Below are 24,195 nucleotides of genomic sequence, written 5' to 3'. Positions count from 1 at the left end.
TAGAACTTATAGATGGCAGAATTTAATTATCCATTGAATACCGAAGTTGTAGAGTATTTTGTGTAGATACTCCTAGAGTATTTGTTTGATATCACCACTGTTATAATTTTAAAGATACAAAATTAACAAACAACGCTACTGCTGTGTGGCATGTGGTTTAGGGTGGGAGTCTTTCCACCAGGTCTTGGTTTCCAGTGTAGGAGCGATTTGTTGATTGTTGGCAAATGTTTGTGAAATATTTGTACTAAGTTTTATGTCCTCTAGCAGGTGGCTACACTCTGGATCATGCCTAGTACATTTTTATTCTTCGATGAAGGCAAGTGAATGTAGCGGTGGTTGCTACCGTTTTGACCTGTTATTTCTATCGCCTACACTCTAGTATTCAGAATTATTGGATTCTTTGATAATTGAACTCTATGATGATGTTTTACTTGATTGTATTATATTGATGCTCTATCATATATTGATGATGATTATGGTTCGAGTATGACCCATGAGATTAATTCACACCCCTGAAGGCTGATGAAGTATTATTTGAGGTTTGTATTGTATCTGAGAGAAGTGAAGTTTATTGATAAATACAACATGCCATATACATTGCATGACTCATTTGCATCTGAAGTTTTGTCGCGACCTATGGTCCGACCGTAACGGTACAACTTAGCATCGTACGTTGCCCGAGGAGGGATACGATGCAGCTTCATACCCTTAGAGGTATGAAGACAGGGGACATATGCATTGCATTCATATACATTCATTAAAGTGATATTTGCAGATGATGTGGTTTTATACCCTAAGAGGTATGAAGACAGAGGACCTACACATTGCGTTCCTATGCATACATTGAAGTGATATTTGTAGGTATTGTTGACGCAGGGAAGTGTTATACAACCTATTGTGGTTGTTCGAGGAAATGAGATGGTATTGGTTATATTGGACCTACTGAGTTCTATATCTACTAGTATTTCTGATCTTAATTGTGATTCTTTTAGAATGTTGATTAATTCAATTTGTGGTTTAAATATCTCGTCAAAACAATTTGCTTGCTGAGATGTTTCATCTCACTCTTGCATTACTCAATGCAAGTGCTTGTTACTCATCAAGGGGAGTGGGAAGTAGCAGCACATCCACCTTCACTCTCACGTTGCCTAGGCGCAGTCATGATTTAATTAGAAACTTCTTGTCAAAGGATGTTTGTTTTTAACTAGTTGTGCGCACTGGTTAATTCAGTTCATGACGTTATGATTGTCTTCCCATTGCTAGCAGATTATTAATGTCTATTATATTTTCTTACCATGATATCTATTTATGCTTTGTTGCTTCCCTGTTTATTCAATTTTCAAAGGAGATGCTGTCGAAATTTTATATATGGATGTTAGATGTGTAGTTTAGTAGCATTCGAGGGTGTTTTTGGATCCCGAGGTGTTACAAAGACAAAGCAAGAAACCGACAGAGCTCTCCTAGCTGTGTGTCCACTAGACAGTCTGATGTTTAGTGTCAGACAATTCGATACTCTCGGGGCAGATTGAAGACTCGTATGATGAAGGTAGATGGGACCAAGAAGCAGAACCAGGCTAAGTCTTTAGGTAAGTTTGCTAAATCTGGTCCTATATCCAATCAACTTCTCTTTAAATATATGAATAAGAAGTCTGTTCTGCACAAACGACCATAAAAAATAATCAAAGTCATCTGTAAGAAAGAAGCGATCTATGCAAGGCAACGACCGACCAAATCATCTAGAGAAGTGGCATAAGTAATGTCGCCTGCTCATCAATCTCTAGGGATGTTGTGGTACTTTCCACACGTCGACCCATCGCCGATGTTTTATCCTACTCAAGTGTGGTAAGGTGTGGCGATGAATCCGTATTATATGCATAGTTCATCTGATTATTCGAGCTATGAGCACCACAATTTTGTACTTTTGATAAATTGATTAGATAGTCATGGCCGAAGAAGATGCATCCAAACGACCTTTATGCATTGGAGTACTGTTAAATGACTATGCTATTTGAATTAAAGGATAGAGTCGATGACTTGCATCGAGCTATGTTCTTATTTCTGGAGCAAGACGACTTGTAAAAATTTGTCGTTTCTTGAAAGACACTGGTGGTACAAGTGCTTTTGGTTCGTGATCTCCACCAAAATGTAGGGGCTTGTGTTGGACACCTAATTTGGTAACAGTGGTACTACACAAACGACTGCTATAGTAGTACGGACAGTCTGCGCTTCAGATGGTCCAACATGCTACCTCAGATAGTCTGGGATTAGATCAGTTTAGGTCAGAGTCCTGATTTCTCACGGGATTCTCCGAACATCTCACGAGATTTTGTTGGACTTCGCTTAGGAAAGAGTCAAGATATCCCTTTATAAATATGAAGAGGTATGACCGGTTGAGACACACACAATCCAATCGAACCAATCTATTTCCCTTTATTTTAGTCATTTACCTTTTTATTTTTCAACTTTAGATATATTCCAACCCCTTCTCCCTCTCTTATGTTCTACATTGACTTGATGAGTTCTAGGTGGCCTATCGATACTAGAACAACCCTAAAGTCCATTCTCCCTGACGGGGTCCCTCCCGGGAGGTTAGATCTATGTTTACCCGTGAGCTCTCTACTCGTTGCGGATGGTCCTGTGACCTACCGCAGACGGTCTGCCAACCCACAAAGCCGACCCAAGGTTCTGCAATAGGTCATATGGTTCGTTAGTATTTGTCCCCAAAAGGCGCAAACATATCTTTTGGTGACCTACCTTAGTAGACGTTCTGTCAACCCGTAGAGCCGATCCTAAGGTCTTGCACACCGTGCACATGTTGTAGGGTTCGTTAGTATTGGGCTAAAAAGACGCAACAATATAGTATTGTTCATGTTTAGTTTAGAATGTTTATATTGGCTAGATTATCCATTAATTCTAATCCTAACCGGTGAGTACGTATTTTGGCATATTAGCATGTTTGGATTTTGCATACACCAATTTATCAAGTTGTGGTATTTACTTGAACAGTTTATAAGTCGTTGGATCAATTTGTAGTCACCTGTTAAGTTATGGTACGATGGACATAATTTGCTCTAATTTTTTAACTATGTTGTTTACTTTTTATAGAGGAAAACACATAATTTCTATTTAATAGTACGGTGTTTGTGCGTTGCGACGACATATAAGAACAAAAATTACACTTTATTTTAGCTAACAAGCCTAGAAAAATATGAGTTGAAAAAGAACCTGACCCTTAGCCTGTTCGGTTGCTCGCTCATCTTTACCTAACGAGATGATACTACGAGGAGCATTGCGCTGCGTGCGACGACTTCTGTCGTGTTGGGTTTGTGGGGTTCTCACGACCTATTTGTTCAGTAACGGCCCCACTAATAGGGGCTTGAGTGGTTTTAACGATCTATCTATAGGGTAACAACCCACTGATAGAGAAGAAGAATAGACCTACACGCTTTGCGCATGTTGCAGAACAACTATCGAAACTGACGTTTTATAGCAGTAGAGATAGAGAAGAGAGAGAAGAGAAACATATTTATTGCGAGTGAGAAGCTGACCAGGTGATTAGTTGTAGCCCAGCACGAGCCCATAACAAAACCACTTTCCCAGCCCATAACGACCACTGCGTGACCGCGTACACCGGTCCCACTGTGCAGTGTGATGGCATCGCGCACGTTCCGCTCCAATGTTTTCAGCGATTTCATCCCGTTCCCTCTCCACGATTCAAAAATTTCCCCTTTCCCACTCCCAAAACCCACTCCGCCTCCTCCGTGTACGGTGTACCCCATGGCGCCCGCCGCGGCCGTCATCGGCGCTGGAGATTCCGATCGTCTCGCGCGCGAGGTGGCGCGGGTGCTGGACGAGTGCCGCGCATCCCACGCCGTGCAACCGCGTAAGCTGCGGGAGCTCGCGGCCCTCCGCTCCTCTTCAGGAGGCGGCGGCCGCCTCTTCATCGCAGCCTTCCACGTCGCTGTCACGCCGCTCTTCGCCCTCGCCCGCCGATCCGCTGAATCTGACCGCGTCGCCCGCTTCATCTCTGCCTTCGCGTCCGCTTCCGCATCATCGGCCGACGATGGTGGGAACGGGTTCCTCGAGGAGTTCCTTCGGTTCCTCGTCACCGCGTCCAAGGCCGCGCACCGTCCCGCGCGATTCCGCGCATGCCAAATCATCTCTGAGGTGACCTAAGAAAAACACTGGAAACGTTGCCTCCATTTTAGTGAAAAACTAGTTTCCCTTAGTCAGCACGCTATAGAGGTGTTTATAGATGTTAAATGTATGTTGTGTTTAATTGTGTTCTTTTTCTACTGAGCTTAGGTTCAGCTCTCTTGTGCAAATATGCTTCAATAAAGCACTTGTCCGGATGTTGCCCTTGTAACAAGTTGCCTGATTTATTTAGTCATCATCAGTCATATTTTGTTCTAGTTGCGCCGAAGTGTTATGGCAAGTCCTTCATTTGCATATTGTTGACCCCTTCGACTCAGATTGCATTTGCAATTCTGCTTGCAGATTATAATGCGGCTGCCAGATGATGCTGAGGTGAGCGATGAGATTTGGGATGAAGTAATTGATGGCATGAAGGTCCGGGTTCAAGATAAGAATGCTGCAATTCGCACTTATGCTGTGCGAGCATTGTCCCGTTTTGCAGTTGAAGGAGAGGATGGTGGCATTGTTGACCTATTCCTCGAGACCCTAGACAATGAGCCGAATGCTGTATGTGATATCGTTCTTAATAGCTTACTAGTATTCGACGTGTTCATCTCTCTGTATCTAATTGTGGCCTTGTTTCATTTTTGAAGGAGGTTCGGAAGACAATAGTTTTTTCTCTTCCACCATCAAATAATACACTAGAGAGCGTAGTTGAATCAATGCTTGACATTAGTGAATCAGTTAGACGAGCAGCATATTCTGTGCTTGCAACTAAATTTCCCCTGCAGACTCTTAGGTGAGTAATCACATACATTGGAATTAGAACAGACCAATGCACGTGCATGAAAAGCACAAAACTTACTGTATCAGTGAATTTTTATTCTTTGTTTTGTTTTGGTTTCAGCATTAAGCAAAGGACTACTGTCCTTCACAGGGGCCTATCTGATAGGTCTGCTTCAGTAAACAACGAGTGCCTGAAGATGCTGAAGGATGAGTGGCTTGTTAAGTACTGTGGAGGGGATGTGATTTCCCTTCTCAGATTTCTTGATGTCGAGACATATGAATCAGTTGGAGAATCTGTAATGGCAGTGCTTCTAAAAGATGGTGCTTTGCGAGTGCAAGATGGGCACAGTATTAGGCAGTACTTCACTGCAAATGGTGAAAAAGGTTCTTCATCCCAGTCTGTCTCCTACTTTCAAACTGACCTTTCTCCAGATTTTGTTGCTCAGTTCATGTTCATTGTGAATATGAATCTCTGACAAAGGACAAAGTAACTAACTCCAATGAAATGAATAAACCTGAAAGATAACCCCATGCAATCTATGTTTTTTCAAGTTCGTTTGTTTGAAAACACAGAAGAATCAAGTTGTCTCTGCTCATTCATCCTCTTTCTGCTGCTCGGTATCATCATTCTTATAATATTTTCAGCAGAACGAGATTCCAATATTCAACTCATGGATGCTGAGGTTGCTCTTTACTGGAAAATCATGTGCAAGCATTTGCAAGCTGAAGCTCAGGTGACCACCAGATTATTTTACCTTGTTATGCAACATTTTTATGCTACTTTTGGAAGAAGCTAATTCTTAACATTGTATTGTTATCAACTGTTCAATGTAGTGTAGATACACACAGAAGTATAACATTTCTTTTGTTGAAAATTTGACCTTTGCTTTTGCTATAATAGTATAATTTTGCATGCCGAAGTGTGGTATCAGTAACTAGCTCTAGGATGCTGTCATGTGGGGTCTCCCCTATAACCGTCGGAGGCGCGCAAGAGACGGAAGGCGCGCTGCAGAGAGAGCAGCAGAAATGGAAAGCCAGGAAATCAGTGGCTAGAAGAAGGAAGGGATCACAGGGCATGCAGCCGCCACCTCGAAGGAAGGCCGGCTAGAAGAGGAAAGAGATTAGCAGAAATCCTAAATTATAGAGATCAGTTTCCATTTAGTAGAGACCCTAAATCAGTGGAGATTAGTTTCCCTTTTCTGTTACAACTCAGGCTATAAAGCCCTGTAGCCGGCTCCTATGGGAGACAAGCAATAACACAGTTATTTCCTCCCTCATCCCTACCACTCTCAAGCCTTCGGAAGAGGGGTAAAACCTCACCGGAGAAGACGGACCGAGGGTACGACCTACGTAGCCGAGGCCCCCTTCCCTAGATTCTAAGGCCCTTGACAGATGCCTAGTGTTGCCAAGGAGTTAGTTGTTTTTTAGATGACTTAGAGAGAAGAAACAATCCTTTCCAAGCATCATTCATATCATGTCAAGATTACCTGACATGTTGTAATATTTTGTAACTATTGCCATTTCTCAACAATACCAGCTGATTAGTTGCAGGAGCTGCAAATATGAGTTGATTAGTTTATTTATTAAGTGAATTACCTCTAGGTTTCTATTGTTAGGCCTCTACTATATGATGACATGGTTTTACTCTGAATGATAACTAAGAAGATGGTTGATTACAGAATTAGTATTTCTCCCTTAATGGATATGTAAAGATACAAATGTGAGTAGTTGTTTATCTTTCAGATTTTGAGTCGGATATTGATATGAATCCCATATCTGTATCAGGTATCTGACTTTGAGTACTTGACTTGAATATGGTGTTGGATGGCCGTATTTAGATAAGGGTTATCCATTTAATATCTAAACCTGTTCAACCAATGGATAATCAGGAAATATTTGTCCTATTTTCACCCGTCTTCCTCTCAATCTATCTCGATATCTTCTTTGACTTAATGACATCCCTCCCCTCCTTCGGACGTTCTCAGCCATGCTGACCATGCCTTCCTTATCGTTATTGACCTTCTGATCGGATGTTTGGATCTAATTTAGAGCAAGCATGGAACTACATGTGTTCTGCTAATTTAAATGTCGTAATTATCGAAATTTATTTGCTAGTTCTACTGGCTGATATTGACTTCTTCCTGGATGGCAATACCATTCTTTAAAGTTAAATCAATACTTTATCTATTATAAGTCAATGGCTATTCTATAGGTCAAAGGCTCAGAGGCTGCAGCAACTACAGGTGCGGAAGCAGCGGTATATGCTTCTGAGGCTACTGATAAAAACGACCTTCTCGACAGTGTCCTTCCTAGCACAATTACTGATTATGTTGATTTGGTAAAGGCACACCTTTCTGCCGGTAAGCAGGAATAGCTATCATTCTTTCTATGTATGGTCTATTTCTATTGCTTACCTACCATTTCAGGACCAAATTATCACTTCACATCAAGGCAATTATTGCTACTTGGTGAAATGCTTGAGTTCTCTGATACTATGAACCGAAAGATTGCAAGTTCTTTTCTGCATGAGCTTCTCGTCAGGCCTCTTGAACATGAAGTTGATGATGATGGGAACCAGATTGCAATTGGAGACGGTGTGAGTCTTGGAGGAGACAAAGACTGGGCGAAAGCAGTGGCGGAGTTGGCCAAAAAAGTGCATTCTTCTGTTGGTGAATTCGAAATGGTGGTTTCCACTGTTGTTGAAGAGCTGGCTAGACCTTGCAGGGAGAGAACAGCTGACTTCATGCAGTGGATGCACTGTCTCGCCGTGACAGGTCTTCTGCTTCAGAATACTTCAACCTTACGGAATCTCCAGGCCACAGCAATTGAGCCTTCAGAACTGCTTCACTCTTTGTTGCTTCCCGCAGTAAGTCCAGTTGTTCTACATTTCTCTCTGTGTATACTGTATGGTACTTTATATTATACTCCCTCTGTCCAAAAAAGGACGCAATTCTATATTATCGTTCAAACTCTCCTAAGTTTGACTAAATTTATATAAAAAAGATATAAATGCCTATGATACTAAATAAGTATCATTAGATTTTTTTACAGAATACATTTTTGTTAGAGTATATTAGGCAACTCCTGATATGGTTGGTTTAGGATTGATTGTAGTCCCGGGATGACCTTCCTTATATTTAGGATAACCTTTCTTATCTTTAGGATAGATTTATTGCCCTCCAAGTCATGTACTCCTATGTATTCTCCCTAGAGGCTCAATGCAATACATCCCACACATTATACGCATTCTCTACTTCATGGTATCGCGAGTTTAGGTTTTAGATCTAACATGCGTCTTTCGCTGCCACCGTCGCCCCGCCCCCCTGGGAGATCGCCGGGGGCAGCGCCCTCGTAGGATGCGCGGCCGGTATCGTCGTCATCACGTCAAGTCGAAGTAGCAGTAGATAAAAAAACTCACCGTTTGCGCTGCTCGGATCGGCCCCTGTCGACATGCACCTGCTGGATTCGGCACCTCCACACGCCTCGTGGTGATGGTTGTGGCCGGGTCAAATCCCCCCGCCGGCTGGGTCGTGCACCGCCATGGTGGCGTCTCCGACTCTTGCTGCTGGCCTGTCCACTGCCGGTTACATCCCGGGGCATCAGCGCGTCGTCCCTCCGCGTGGAGGTCAGCGCTGGCCAGATCGGGCCCTGCCGTCGCCGCACGACCTCCTTCGTCCAACGCGTCTCCGCCAAGACGTGCCCTCGCACAGGCCCCTTTGCACATCAGAAGGGCATGGTGCTGCGTCCTCCGTCGCCGGGCCTCTCCATCGTCGAGCCGAGCCACACCGCCTCTCCGCTGCCAGGTCGCGCCGCGGTGGTGACCGCGGGCTACGCCCTTCTCCCTGTCACTGTGATGACGGGACGCGCCGCCCCCTTGGTCGCTACGATGATGGTCTGGATGTGCCTTTTCTCTCTTCCCTGTTCTAAGCTCTGCTATCTTTCTCCGTGACTTATTTCTCTTCGGTAGGGGAACAAAGGATTGGTGGACTGGCTATCGGTACCTCGGTGAATTCCCCATATCTGTCGTTGCTGCATCTTTTTTGTTTTCCCGGTCAGTGATCGAGTTAGCGTCTCCATCGCCCATCGCCAGTCGACTCGCGTGCCTTCGACATCAGCTTCAACAACACCGACTTCTTCATCTTCTTTGATGGTGCAACTGGTGTGGCCTGCGGCGTAACCGGAACGCTTGCCTGTGTCGCGCCCCTTCGTCTGCACGTCCATCTTTGCTGGCTCATCACCGCCACCACCAATTGGGAGGCTCCACCATCGACATCACCATCGTCGTTTCCGACTCACACGCTGTCAGCCTGATCAACTAATCGCGGGTGAACGACCCTCTCGAGACGTTTGTCGTCCATCGCACGATGCTTCGCCAAGCAAGAGGGCCGTCGCTGTGTCGCCTCCTCGGGCACAACATCGCCGTCTGTCGTCGACCAACATCGTTGCATCTACATCGTCGTCGACTTCGTCGTTGCGCGTATCCCGCGCACGGTTTGAGCAAGCTGTTCGACACATGCGAGCTGCGCCGGCACCCGTCGTTCTGCGCTGCGTGTCCTCCTGCGTGCTGCGTCAACACCTTGCGCTGGTGTTGCGCCTGTCCTAGGCGTGCCAGCCATCGTCGCCAGTCTGCACTGCATTTATCATCGAGTTCTTCGCCGACAAACACTGCCATCGCGCTCCAGTGGTGCCATTGAGGCTCGTTTCCTATGTGTCGTGGCTCTAGCCGCCGCGACTCCAGGAACCTCAATGTGTCGCCACACCTACCTCTTTGCTTCGTTCAGCACAACATCGTCGCCAGCATCGTCTCGTCCTCGTACTTCGTCTACTCCGCTCTGACAACCGTGCGTTGCACTGTCACTCCCGCCGTGCTGCACCACAACCGTCGCGGAGGCCTTCTCTGCTAGTCCCTTAGATGCTGGCACGTATGGTTGGGGCCCTCTACTTAGTACGTCTGGTACTGGCACCACCGGCACGTGCATTCATCCACGACACGTTTCTAGGCTTGGCAAACCTGGAACACACATCATCCATGGCTGCTTGACGCGTCGCCCTCGACATTGACACCCTTATCTGCCTCGACGCATTGCGCCTTCGTCTACGGCTGCTTCTCAGCGCCACCGTCACCATGGCGTCCTCTGGCGCGCTGTGGGCCTTCTCGTGCGCCCGTGACTTGTGTAGCTTGTCTTCTCCGACGTTCTCGACAACTTCCTCGACCATGGCTACCTTACACCCGACACCTCGACGACGGCTCGACGCCCTTGCACTCGGCTGCCTCAACATTATCGGCACAAAGGGCTATCATCTGCATGGGCTACTCCAGTCGCAGCATTCGCACCGGCGTTTCGACTGTGGGGGATATCTCCATTATTCTCCAGTCTGTCCGTTCGTGTTGCTAACGCTACGGCTGCGGAGGATGTTAGAGTATATTTGGCAACTTCTGATATGGTTGATTTAGGATTGATTGCAATCCCGAGATAACCTTCCTTGTCTCTAGGATAGACTTCTTGCCCTCCAAGTCATGTACTCCTATATATTGTACAGTTTGCTTGGCACTCTGTTGAGCAGGAAAATTGTCCCTTCCTGACCCTTGATAAAAAACTGAAGGAGACGACTAAGCAGTTGAAAGGCTGGAGCGCCAACAAGGTTGGACATGTGAGATCTCAACTTGCTTTGGCCAAAGAGGTGCTTCACAGGGTGGAAATGGCTCAGGATGAGAGACAGCTCACGGCATTTGTGGTCTAGTTCAAGAACAGGCTGAAAAAGCATTGCCTGTTGCTGTCCTCTTTCAAGCGCACCATTGCTAGACTTCGCTCCAGAATCTCTTGGCTCAAAGAAGGAGAAGCTAACACCAAGTTTTTTCATCTCCATGCCCGGCACTGCAAAAGGAAGAATTTTGTAGCAAAATTTGTGGATGGAGATCGAATTTTGACTGCTCATAATGAGAAAGCTGCTGCTGTAGATCAGTTTTTATTATAACCTCATTGGTCAGTACAGAGAAAGGAACAGGACGATAAACTTGGAGGCCCTTGGTGTTCCTAGACATAATATGTCTGATCTGGATTCTCCTTTCTCTAATCAAGAAGTTTGGGAGACCCTTAGAGACATGCCTTGCTGATAAGGCTCCAGGACCCGATGGTTTCACAGGGCGGTTTAACAAATCTTGCTGGGGGATTATTAAGAATGAGGTGTTGGCTGCAACTTCAGCAGTTTGGAGCAGAAAGTTCTGCAATTTCAGCAAGCTAAACACTGCTTATATCACTATGACCCCGAAGCACGAAGGGGCTGATCAGGTTAAGGATTTTCGGTCTATAAGTCTTGTGCACAGCTTTGCTAAAATAATCACAAAAATCCTTGCAAACCGTTTGGCCAAAAAGCTGCATCTGATGGTTTCCCCTAATCAGAGTGCTTTCATAAAAGCAAAATTTATTCAAGATAACTTCATGTTGGTCCAGCAAACATCGAGGCTATTTTATCAACAAAAGATGGCTAGGCTGCTATTTAAATTGGACATCACAAAGGCCATTGACTCAGTCTCATGGTCCTTTATTATTGAAGTCATGGTGCAGATGGGTTTTGGTCAGATTTGGCGAGATATTATTTGCAGCCTGTTGGCCTCTTCTTCGACACAGGTGCTCCTCAATGGCTTCCCTGGTTCACATATTCAGCATAAAAGAGGGCTTCAGCAGGGAGACCCTCTATCCCCATTGCTTTTCATTCTTGCAATGGATATTTTGGGCTTTCTGTTCATTAAAGCAGAAGAAGGAGGGCTGCTTCAGCAACTTTCAAGGGGGAAGAGTTTGCACAGAATCTCTATGTATGCTGATGATGTGGTCTTGTTCCTACACCCTGCACCCTTTGATATCTCTGTCACTCTGGAATTTCTCCAGTTGTTTGGAGACGCTTCTGGCCTCTACAATAATGCACAAAAGTCCAGCATTCTTTGCATCAGGTGCCCTGAAGACACCTTAATGGAACTATGGAAGTCCTGCCCCTGCTGCCTTGTGCCGTGACTGCCTTCCCTTGCCGGTACTTGGGTCTCCCTCTTTCCATTCATAAGTTAAGCAAACATAATTTTATGGCTTTGGTTGAAAGGGTTGCTTATCATCTGCCGCATTGGAAGGCGGATTTAATGACTAGATCAGGGAGAAGAATCCTGGTGCAACATGTGCTTACTAGCATGTCTATTTATATGGCAATGGCAGTTGACATCCCTCATTGGGCTCTAGAGGCGATTGATAAAATAAGAAAACGATTTCTCTGGAAGGGTAGAAAAGAAGTTAAAGGGGGCACTGTTTGGTAGCATGGAAAAAGGTTTGTAGACCCCTTAATCTGGGAGGCCTGGGTATTTCTAGTCTTCAGGAGCTCTACTGGGCTTTCCGAATGAGATGGTTGTGGTTGCAAAAAACTGAGCCTGGACGCCCTTGGGCTGACCTTTCTATACAAATCCCGACCAAAGCCCGTGCTTTCTTTGCCAGGGCCTGATTACCAAAGTGGGGGACGGTGCAAACACCCTGTTCTGGACTGATAGGTGGTTGCATGGGGAAAGAATTTCTGAGCTGGCCCCGAGGCTTTTTGGTATAATTCCTAAAAGATTGGCGCAGAAACGAACTGTGAAAGAAGCTTTATCCAATGGTCGATGGAATGATGACATCCGGGGAGCCCTCACCGTTGAAGCTTTACCAGACTATCTTTGTCTTTGGGAAATGCTTTCAGGCTTTGAGTTGCAACCTGACAGGGAGGATAAGCACATTTTCAGCATTGCTCCAGATGGAAGATACTCTGCAAGGGCTGCCTATAATGGTCTTTTTATGGGATCATGCTATTTTGGGCACTATAAGCGAGTGTGGAAAACTTGGGCGCCACCAAAGTGCCGATTTTTCATTTGGCTTGTTGCTCAGAACATATGTTGGACAGCAGATAGACTCGCCAAGAGCAGATTAAATCATCCGAACAAATGTCCCTTATGTGATCAGGATGCTGAATCTATAAACCATCTGCTTGTCTCACACGTCTTTGCCAGGGTTTTCTGGTATAAGGTGCTTAGAAAGTTTGGTATGCATTCCTTAGCTCCTCAGCCAGCTGTTACCTCCTTTTTAGATTGGTGGGAAAATGCCTCAGAAACAGTTACTGGGCTCTCCAAAAAGGGTCTCAATTCCCTTATCATCTTGGGAGCTTGGCTGATCTGGCTTCATCGCAATAGATGTGTTTTTGAAAATGGGTCTCCTTGTCTGTCTTTAATCTTCAATCAGTTTGAAGACGAGAGGAGTAGGTGGATGGCCGCTGGTGCCAAGGGATTATCTTACCTGGCAGCCCCTCTCCCTGCTATTTGAGTGTTGGAGGCATCTTTGTCTCGCCTGGTTGATGGTTGTGTTCCTATGGACTAGTTTATGTATGTTTGTTTCTGGCCTCCGTAAGGAGTTCTTAGTTTTGTATTTTTGTTTTTCTTTTCTTTTGTAGTTTTCTTTTTCTTTTCTTCTGTATTTTCTGGTCTTCTAATGACCATGTACCCTCTCTTAATTTATAAAATGGTGCAGTCCTCCTGAGCATCCGAGAAAAAAAATGAACTAAAAAAACACATTAGGGGTTATGTGAAGTTGTGAACATTGACTATATGTGTGGGAGTAATTTGGACCTTTTCCTTTTAATAATAATATACCTATTTGGAGTTTTAAATATTGATACTATTTTTCATAAATAAACTGAGTCAAACTTAAGTTTGTTAACCAAACCCAGATTTCCTTCCTTTCTGCTAATATTCTTCAGCTCCTGTATACACTACATTTGCTCTTGTGGCTATTAATTAAATTGAGCTGAATTATAACGTTTATGTCTTTGATCTTATCTCATGTAGGCAAAACAAAATCATGTTGATGTACAAAGGGCTGCTTTAAGATGCCTTTGTCTCCTTGGACTGTTAGAGAACAGACCTAATGCAGAGTTGGTGAAGCAGCTACGCTTATCTTTCATCAATGGGCCTGACTTGGTTAGTGCCATAGCATGCAAGGCCTTGATTGACCTTGTAACTTGGCATGGGCCACAAGAAATAGATCGAGCCATTGGAATTGAATCGCCAGATCCTAGCTACGAAAAATCTCAGTTCACTCAAGTTGACCTCTCTGATATGAATGATGATGATCTAAACATTGGAGTTCTTGATATTTTATTTTCTGGATTTCATAAAGATCACTGGGAATTCGATCTAGAGGGTGACAATCATGATAATGTCCCAACCATTCTTGGTGAAGGTTTTGCAAAGATTCTTCTCCTCAGTGGGAATTTTGCAAGTATACCTGCTGATTTGCATACTGTTATCCTCGCTAAACTCATTAAATTGTATTTCTCAGAGGAAACTAAAGAGCTCGAAAGGTCAATCGCTCATTTATCCTCTGCTACTTAAACACATTTGTTTTCTTTTTATTCTCACAAATGCTTTCTTTTTTCTGTTTCAGATTGAAACAATGTATGTCTGTCTTCTTTCAGCACTATCCAGCACTTTCAGATAAACACAAGGCAAGCTGATAAAGCTTACCATACACTGGCTCAAATTATTTTACGTGACTTTATCCCAGGTCAAATTTACTGACCGACTGAATAAGCTCAGATCAAATTTATTGATTGCCTTTCTTTTGACAGAGTTGTATCTGCAACGCATTTGTACCTGTCATGAAAGCCATGTGGCCTGGTTTATATGGTAATGCTGGGGGTAGCACTCATGTTATTTCAAAGAGACGGAAACTTGCGGTTCAAGCTTCTCGTTTCATGGTGCAAATGGTGCAAACCCAATTATTTTCAACCGAAAGTATGGACCAAGCTTCAAAAAGTTCTGAAAGTGCTTCAGGTTTAGCAGATGCGTCAAACAATTTTGACATCAGCGAGGAAGGGCTTGCTATCCGTATAGCACTAGAGGTATCATTGAATAATCCAGGAAATACATGTACATTTTATTCTAATATTGCTGGACACCAAACAAATATCCTCTCATTTTTTTGGTGTGAATTATACTATATAAGTTCTAGGGAAAAACTGACATCATGTGGTGCAAATGCTCTAGGTAGCCAGTTGCCCAGATAAGAAGACCGCAGCTGGGAAAGCATATGCTTTGGCCCTGTGCAAGGTTGTGGTCCTTCTAAGATTCCGGCAATCAGAACAGAAGGCCATCAAGTGCATGAGAGGCCTTGTGAATCATTTGGCTGCTTCAGTGGCTTCCGACAAGGAGCTCGGGAAGGAGCTAGCTCAAATGGCTGCACGGCTTAGATCGCTTGATGCCTGTCCAGACGAAGAACTTGCACAAGATGACGCAGATGCCATATTCAGTACGTCTAATGGAAAATAAGAACCTAAATCATGTCCATCCATCTCTGCATCTTCGCAAGCTTTCATTTCTAATGGTTCTTATCGTACCTTATTCTTGTTGTTATCTCAGAGAAACTAGGATTCGATGATGGCTTCAAGTTGGACACCAATCAAGCAGTGCCTCCTACACCAGCACCACGGTCAGTCCGGCCTCCGGCTCCTGCCAGGAGAAGAGCGAGACAGGCACCGTCCTCTAGCGATGACAGTGACGAGGAAGCGGGAGAAGCTGACGTGCCTGCAACATCGGCAAGCAGGGTTCCAGCCACTCCCAGTATGACTGCTGCTGCACGTTCTCAGAGAGCAAGCAAGACTGCTGCTCTGAGCAAGATGTCTGCAAAACCTGCTACCGCGTCTGATGACAGTGAGCTGGACGGGCAGTCTGACGTCACGAGCGAGGAGGATGCATCCGATGAGGAGTCGTTATAGCCTTATAGGTTGCTGTTATTGTCTCGTGTAATCGTGGACTGGAGTTTCTGATGACGTTGTTGAGCGGAAGAACCAAGTAATCTAACTAAATTAATTACAGCGGTGACATATTGTCACTGCATTATGTATTTCTTTCGTGTTACTAAGTATGATTTAAAGCCTTCATTTGCGTTTGAGCTGCAGCAATCTGCACAGACGGTTTTATAAGCAGCAAGTGATTAGTTTTAAATAAAAGTCCTGACGGTGGTAAATTTAATGGTAGATTGTCTGTTTCGAACATAGTTGTGGGTAAATATGGTCGAGTACGCGTAGGATGCCAAAAGGGTACGGGTTGTGTGGTTGTTGCACAGACGTTTTGCTTTGTTTACAAAATAGCCGCGCATGCTCAGAAGTCATAAGCGGCTAGTTCCCAGACTCCATCCAACATAGCAGCATCTTGCAACGAACTCGGATCTAAATAAATACGACAGCGTCAGCTTGATAGGCATTGACCACAAAATACAACATGATCAATTTTTTACAATGTATGCAGTTCCATCGGCTAAACAGGGTCAGCCCTGAAGGGGCACTGCTGCCATGGGCCCGAAATCTAAGCAGCCTATGTACACCGTACCGTATACAGAAGAGAGTGGCCTTGCCGTCTTGCTCAGCAGTCAGCACCATGTATAGCGCGACGCCGAGACACCACAATTACGGTTAGCAGTGTTGGCACGTTTACAACAATCAGCAGATTTTATGGGGAGAAGTAACTAGATATTGTGGATATTAGTTTTATTTTTTTTGAATCAGGTTCCTTAAAACCTGAAGCGTTTCGGAACGCTCTCCGCATTCGGTGGTCGTTCCGCCTGTCTCGCGCTGACGCGTGGTATGGAGAAGACAACCACGATGTATACGCGATGGACCCGAATTTATCATCAAATCTGGTTGAGCTATCTCGCGTCCGCTCCCTCCGGCCTCTCTCTCTCTCCCCTGCTTCTCAATCACTGTCCCACGCCGCCTCCCGCTTCCCCTCACGCTCGCCGGCGACTTAGCCGTCTACCGGCGGCCTGCTTGGTGCATCTCACCGTGGGAGGCAGAGATTAGCTGATCTGGTGTTCTCGCCGCTCGGAGAGGTGGTTCTGTGGAGGCGGAGGAGGTAAGTTCCTCGTCGTCGACACACCACCATACTCCCTTGGATCTCATTCGTCCCCACCACCGTCGCCGACACACGGCTCGTCTAAGGAGCGAGGCCACCAACCTTGGCTTCAGCGTGCTCCTTTTCTTCCCTGCTACCATTTCTCTCGCCTTGCTCGTGACCATATCCCTGCTGCGCTGCTTTTCCTTGCTACATTCACCGTCATGCTCTTTCCAAGCTACCTGTCGTCGTTCGTCTCCATTATTATTGCCTTGCAGCAGCAGCACCTCGAGCTCTCTCTGTATGCTGTCCGCTTCTTCTTTCTCTGTGAGACCACGTTCCCGGACCAGTGGAGGCACAACATTCCGGAGGGCGTTGCCGCAGGCGGCGTGGCATATTGGGGGTCTTCCTAGGGCGCACCTATCTGTAGTCTAGCTTGATGTTCGATACAAGCATGGATGGTCAGTTCTCTAGCTGTCGCCTGCTCCCGCACATAAAGGTAGGATTGAATGTCTCCATCCTGGTGATGGCAGAGTACTTGAAGTTGTATATGACCCTGGATTGGATGCTACGGGCCTTATTGATCGTGTGTTGTATTTCCTCATAGAGGGGAAAGGTATGATTTCTATTCTGAAGCTGAAAAAATACTATCTCAGAACGTGGATTCCAATTTCTCTGTCCATGCCTATGAAGCAAGCTGTCTACTGAATTGAGACACTATATTTGTCTCTGTCAGCAATGATATCCATATTATGTTAATATCCAGTTGCGTAGCTTACAGTCAGCCATTTGGATTGGTGTTAATGCTTGCACTATCCTTACTTGAAACCTTCAAATTAATTAGGCCTCATCCTAATGGATGCTTCAGGGGCGATTTGGATGGTGACCTCTGCTTTATTACTTGGGATGACTTCATGAAATAGGTGCTGATAGGGCAATAGCGAGCATATATATCTGGCTGTTAAGACCATTCAAGTAACATGGTGGTAATGTGCATTGGCATGTAGAAGTAATCTACCTACTTGAAAAATACATCCTTAGAATGGAAAAATAATATTATATTTGCAGTCTAAATCGTACCCCCAGTTTCCGAGCTAGGTCCAGATGCTCTATTTGAGTCAACGTCTGTTAGTAATTTCTTAGACTCCCTTGGTAGAAAGAAAATAGGAGTAAAAGCTCTTCTTCAATAGATTTGACTGATATTACTTGATTTATTCACTTTGATATTAATTGCTCTTATTAAAGACCATCCAGGTAACATGGTATTAATGTGCATTGCCATGTGGAGGTAATCTACCTACTTGCAAAATGCATGCTTAAAATGAAAAAAAACAATGTTATATTAGTAGTTTAAAATTGTGCCCTCAATTTCTGAGCTAGGTCCACATGCTCTGTTTGAGCTAATTTCTGTTGTTAATTTCTTGGACTTCCTGGATAGAAAGAAAATAGGGATGAAACCTCTTGTTCAATTGATTTTACTGATATTACTTGATTTTTTCACTTTGATGTTAACTGCTCTTGCTATGTTGTTTCCAATGTTTAAAGTGCATTCATTTCCAATGTTAACCGCACAAACTGAAACTTAGATTTGGATGGCACCCGAGGTGCACCGTCATGAATATGTATTTCAGAAGAAAATTGCATATTTTTCCTTTTCTTATGTTCCATGTTATTATTGAAATTTCAGGTCATGGAACATAAGCCCTATGATCATAGAGCAGATGTTTTTAGCTTTGCTATTGTTCTATGGGAACTGCTAACCGACAAGGTAACTGCAGTTGCATTCTTCATTTCTTGTACATGATCAAGCACAATTTATGTTCTCTTTTTAAGTTTGTATATATAATATAGTATACAAATATTCATAAGAGTATTGCTTTTCAAAGTTTTTTAATCTTCGGATCTCTTACGAGTACCTAACACCACTACAAGCAGCAATAGGAGTTCTTAGAAGTTAGAACTTAGAAGCATAGTACCAAACTTGTATAAGCAATACTATCCAGGACTGGTAGACCTTTGACAGCTAGCTCTCGACTGAACCAGTTAGGACCCTTGTGAAGTGTGATGAGCTCACCCTAGAGGTAAAATGCCGTTGAGAGTTATGCTTTGAACTATTTTGGTGTCTTTTTGGCTACTAAGTTTTATAGTGTCACGTTTGTAGGGTATCAAACAATTCTTTGTTGCTGTTAAGAAAGAGGAGTGAAAGTTTGATACGCTTTGTGATCTTTAGGGTACACTCGCCATCACCCAAGCTGTTATTTTCTGCAATACTAAGAGAAAGGCACCTTGTTTTTTTCTATTCGTACCCTACTTTTATCCCCAAAACTTTTGCTCACTTGTCATCATTGATGGTTTGGATGCTGATCTGAGATTTTTCTTTTGGACCCAGGTGGATTGGTTTGCTAAAAAAATGTGCACCAATAACTTCACGATATTAGCTATGCACAGTGACATGCCCCAACAAGAAAGGGATGCAATTATGGGTGAGTTTTAAGTCCGGCGCAACTCATGTGCTGATAACTACGGATGTTTGGGCTCGAGGATTGGACGTTCAGCAGGCAAGAATTTGGACATTTTTTTATTTGAACCATCTTTTATACTGTTTGAGAATGGCCTAAGTGAACATGTCATGTTTCTATGTGTTTATATATTATTTGCTAACGCTTGAGATATTGACTAAATTTCTTTCATTTCCATGTTTCACTTGTCATAAATTGTCATCTCCCAAATAATCGTGAACTTTACATCCATCGCATTGGTCGTTCTGGCCGTTTTGGAAGCAAGGTGAAGTTTCTAATTTCTGCTGCCAATTATGGCTAACGTTTATTTTAGCATCCCCTCTTGGCTTGTCACCAGTGGATAGATTTGTTGTTTCTTATTTGCTTAACTGGGATAAATCAACAGGTATACAGTTGTGGATGTGATTACCCATAGTAAATAAAACATTTTTCATGTTTTTGCAGTCAGTATGTGAAAGCATAAAACAAAGAGTCTTGCTTGTGCAATTTTCATATGCACTGCATTTCTTTGGTAGAGAAGACATGAAACATGCCGTGGGAATATTTTGTGATCTTTGTGCATCCCAGATGTTGCTGAGTCGATTTGGCACATGGAAAAATGAATACATATTTGTTCATGCATATACTTCACTTTAAATATTAACAAAATCTGGTGGAAAAGTTTTAACCAATTCGGATTTTTTGTTGCTTTTTACATAGAATCTGAAGGATCTGCTGCTCCCCTGCCCCTTCCGACCTCTTCTAGCCCGCTACGGGGGAGCACGTGCCGGTCGAGGGCGGTCGAGCACGCGATAGAGATGGAGGCACCGGTGCCCGCGCCGGCTACCATGAATCTGGGGCAAGGGGGCAGAGGATCTGGAGGCGGTGATTGCGCGGCTTCGCCTACCTGTCTTCCTGCTGCCTACTTCTACTCGCGCTCGCACCAACCAAAGGAGCAATCCCGCAGCTGATGCCCCCATAAAGGGTCTAGAGGGAAGGCGACGCCGGGAGACGGGGAAGGAGACACGGTGACCATGTCTCAGATCTGGGTGTTCGAGTACAGCTCGCTGATCTGGAACCAGGCATCACCCACGATGCCCGCGTCGTCGGCTTCGTCTGGGACTACCACCACGTCTTCTACCAAGGTAACGTCCACACTACTTACCTGCTTGTGTGTGCAATCCGTCCGTATTCACGGTCACGCTCTCAAATTATTTTTCCTTCAGCTGTAGAACACAGGGGCACGCCGCAGTTCCCCGAGAGGACCGTCACGCTCGAGCACCAGCCCGAAGCGACTTGCGTACGCTACGCCCTTTCACATGTCCACCCTCCTACTCTGTCAGTGTAACTGCTATGACAGCCTGAGTACAAGGATGGTTAATAATTTCAGGGTTCATGACTTGATGTTACTCCCCCTCCGTCATGTTATCATCTACATCTGTGTTTTGTGAGCCTAACGATCCTTTGCACAGTTGATGTGGTTGATTTTGCGAGCTAATCCGTGTATTTTACATCTTTTAGTGGGGAGTTGCTTCCAGAATAAAGGAGAAAGATAAGGAGGTAGCTATGCAGGTATGTTTATTGCAAGCCAGGCAGATGCAGATGTGTTAGTCTATTCTACAACTGGCCTGTTACCAATATTTTTATGGTGTCTATTCTGGATAACAATATGCATTTGTTCTTTATACAGAGATTTTCCTTGCAATATTATGTTTATTTGGTCATTCATAGCGGCTTTTTTTGCCTTTTTCATCATGCCAAGTTGAATACTGATGCTGCATATCAATGAGCTCAAAACAGTGCAATGTTCTCAAGTTTTTTTTGGCCGTTGTGGGTTTATTTCAATGCCAGAAACTGCCAAAAAAGTTAATAATTGCATTTAAACCACCCTATGAAAGCTAAAAATGATTTGCCCATTAATTAAGTTTGTTTGCAACCTGTTCTTACTTCGTAGATGAGGTAATGGTTGCCTTGTATGGCCTTTCTCCCCCTTTTCTCTCTAATATAAAAATACGTAACTCCCCTACCTGTTTGAGAAAAATGTTATTATGAGCTTGCTTTAAAAATCACTGTCCCCCAGATACTAAGGTGTCTCCCAATGCCATCAATACACCCTCAGAAGTTCTATACGCTATTGAGTTAAGTGGGAGTCACTCTCTTCCTTTTGCTAGGCTCGTTTGTTTTTCCGTCGTTGTAAGTTTGGTATCCTCGACGAGTGCACCAAGTACGTGTTCTGTACTTCTGTTGCAACAGCAAACAAGAATAATTGTTGCTTAAGACTCAAACGGTGGGATTTCTGTGTTTTTTTACAGAAGTCCCTACGATGACCGAATGACAATAATATAGGTGCCACCACTTAGTCTACCAGGCTACCAGCACAAATTACTGTACTGGCTTCTGATGGTCAAAAACTGATCTTACTCCATGGGTGCATCTCTGAAGCACTCCGGAATGTATTAAACAATGCTTGAGTTCTCATGTCCTTTTACTTCACATGAAACATTAGACATGGGTAAAAACTAAATCACAGAGGGGTGGGAAAGAATATTTGAAACTTTGGAGCGTTAACATGCTATTTGAGCTTGAGGAGTTCACTCGCTTCACTAGAAACAGTAAGTTCAGTTTGCTTGGACTTAGTTTAGAAGGGAACCGTCTTAAATTGGGTCTGTTAGAGTGATATCGATTTAATATGGTCTACATAACTTGTGGCATATGATCGTACCTGAGCTAATGGACATTGATGTTGTTCAGCTGAAGAAGATGCACCAAGAAAAGCAGCTGGACACACTTGTCGACAAGGGCCTAGGGAGCAAATATGACCGCATTAAGCTAGAGGAGATGGTGCAAGTGGGGCTTCTATGTACCCAGTTCTTCCCTGGTCACAGGACCAAGATGTCAGAAGTGGTCAGGATGCTGGAGGGCGATGGGCTTGCAAAGCGGTGGGAGGCATCACAACACACAAAAGAGTCACACAAATTCAAGGTGCCCAATTTTTCCTTCAGTCGCTGCCACTCTGAGTCTCTGACCTGATGGGCGATTCGTCACTGCTGTTGCAAGCAGTGGAGCTTTCTGGACCGAGATGCGGCCTGAACATGTTCGCACATTATGTGGCACACACTTTCTTTTTACTACTACTTTCAGGATGAGCATGTAGGAATATTTGACCTTTTTGGAAGCTTTTAGAGTTGGGTCAAAATGATGTGTGTATTCTTTCTTTCTTTTAATTGCCATCTGCTCTCCCTTTTTGTTACCATATCCATACATGCTTGTTTGTGTCATGTTTTTTATGGTCACAGGGATATGTTTATTGTGGATAGTACAAACTGAGTGCTATTTTGTGTACAAGTACTGCTTAATGTGTCTGAAAAGATTTTCTTTTTTGAAGTGATTTCCAAACTTGAACGGGAATCATTCTTATTCTTTGAAATGTCTTATAGCAGTTATTGTTTATGTCACATTGTACTGTTTTGTTTCTTAAATAACCGTCATTTTACAAATTTTGCATCATCCCTGTAGGGCGCCCGTAAGGGCGCCGCCTGTTCTAGTTTTACTAAAGTTAGAAAAGATTGGTGAGGATACAACTAAAACAGCCCTGACATATAAAACATTTATACTAATCGAAACTTTAAAATTAAAATATCCATGAAAGGATCTAGACCTCTAGTTGAGTTTCAATCATTATTGTGACTAACATATGTTTTGAAGAGACAAATTGATAAACTGAGCTTGTATGATTTTCATACCTTTATTGACGATAGTCAGTTCTCAGTTTTCAAAGGATAAGCAAGAAGATTAATGATCGGTTAGTTCTAAGTGTCAAGAAGTTGATGGGCATAAATGGGTAGCTCGACCTAGATAAGTCTAGTTGCAAGTGGTGACACACTTGTAAAATCTAGTGCCATGTAACCCTATAAAAGTCCATAAGAAGGTTGAGATCAAATCCAACTAAAAAACGTTTGAAACAAGCGAGTTGACAGTTGTAGCATCCCAAAAATCCCAATCTAGGTTTGAAACCCTAATCCTCCTTTTACCCCTCCTTTCATCCTCTAATTCTAAGTTCTCCACTAAGTTTTTCTTTCATCTTATGCATACATTTTGTTTGATCACAAGGCACCTCACTTAGATTCTACTTTCTAAACATTTAGATTATTCACAAAATATTTTATTCAAAAGAAAAAGGGGCAAAAAGGGAAATGGAGTTTGAAAAGTAAAAAGAAAAAGGAAAAACCCTCTCCCTGCCCCGTTGGACCGAATCTCGGCCCAACGCCCGCAACCCCCCCCCTCTCTCGCGCCCGCGCTCCTCTTTCGGCCCACTCCCGGCCTGCCTCCGCGCGCGCGCCAGCCCGCTCCGCACTCCCTCTCTCTCTCGCTGACAAGCCGACCCCACCTGCCAGTCGCTCTCTCTCGCGCGCTCACTCCCGCTGGCAGACCGGCCCCACCGGTCAGCCGCTTCGTCGTCCGTCCGCCGTCTCCTCGCCGGGGTCACCTCCGGTCGTCGCCTCCGTCCTCCCCTCTGCCATCCTGCCACACAGGAAAGTTTGGCACCGCTCCGTCCTCCTCCCCTTGACCAAGCGTCCTCACCGGTACAGCCCCGCCGTAGCGTCCCCTCGGCGGCGCTGTGCGCCATTTATGGCGGCACCGGGAAGCTCGCCGGAGTCAGGGAGCTCCACCGCTCCCCTTGCCCCCCCGCGCCTATAAAAAGCTCGCCCCGAGCTCCTTCTTCCTCGCACCGGCCTCGACCACTACCCTCCGCCCCTCGCCCGAGCCCAATTCGCGAAGCCCCGCCGTCTTCCCCCTCTCCGGTGAGTCCCTCCCCCTCTTCTCTCTCCCTCTTTGTTGGCCCAGCGAGCGATTAAGTTAGCCTAGCAGCTTCCTCACCTCGCC

General features: G+C 44.5%; 2 protein-coding genes and 1 long non-coding RNA gene across 6 annotated transcripts; all 3 read left to right on the top strand.

Annotated features, from left to right (window-relative positions):
- Nucleotides 1-3,631: 3,631 nt before the first annotated feature.
- Nucleotides 3,632-15,875, top strand: LOC100381508 (uncharacterized). Of its 4 annotated transcripts, none has more exons than XM_008660541.4 (12): nt 3,632-4,167; nt 4,498-4,701; nt 4,788-4,933; nt 5,042-5,304; nt 5,569-5,654; nt 7,133-7,280; nt 7,347-7,786; nt 13,772-14,286; nt 14,370-14,430; nt 14,554-14,826; nt 14,972-15,233; nt 15,344-15,875. In XM_008660541.4, the coding sequence occupies exons 1-12, from the start codon at nt 3,652-3,654 to the stop codon at nt 15,697-15,699; spliced, it is 3,270 nt and encodes a 1,089-aa protein (XP_008658763.3). In that variant the 5' UTR covers nt 3,632-3,651; the 3' UTR covers nt 15,700-15,875. The 4 variants fall into 4 exon arrangements, with proteins under 4 accessions (XP_008658763.3, XP_008658765.3, XP_008658764.3 ...); XM_008660543.3 differs by having other exon boundaries at nt 3,638-4,167; nt 5,042-5,295; XM_008660542.3 differs by having other exon boundaries at nt 3,638-4,167; nt 5,042-5,295; nt 5,566-5,654.
- Nucleotides 15,876-18,773: 2,898 nt separating this feature from the next.
- On the top strand, nt 18,774-20,450 carry LOC103638219 (uncharacterized). Its single transcript, XR_558628.2, has 4 exons — nt 18,774-18,894; nt 18,975-19,044; nt 19,203-19,597; nt 20,032-20,450. It is a non-coding gene; the product is annotated as an uncharacterized lncRNA (long non-coding RNA).
- A 96-nt stretch (nt 20,451-20,546) lies between these two features.
- Nucleotides 20,547-22,629, top strand: LOC103638218 (protein NSP-INTERACTING KINASE 2). The gene is made up of 3 exons (XM_020544322.1): nt 20,547-20,611; nt 20,833-20,883; nt 22,063-22,629. Exons 2-3 carry the CDS (start codon nt 20,878-20,880, stop codon nt 22,339-22,341), a joined length of 285 nt encoding a protein of 94 aa, XP_020399911.1. The 5' UTR covers nt 20,547-20,611; nt 20,833-20,877; the 3' UTR covers nt 22,342-22,629.
- Nucleotides 22,630-24,195: the final 1,566 nt, after the last annotated feature.

Source organism: Zea mays, chromosome 9, assembly GCF_902167145.1.
Source record: "Zea mays cultivar B73 chromosome 9, Zm-B73-REFERENCE-NAM-5.0, whole genome shotgun sequence".
Taxonomy (NCBI): Eukaryota; Viridiplantae; Streptophyta; class Magnoliopsida; order Poales; family Poaceae; genus Zea; species Zea mays.
This window is presented reverse-complemented; position numbering and strand designations above follow the sequence as displayed.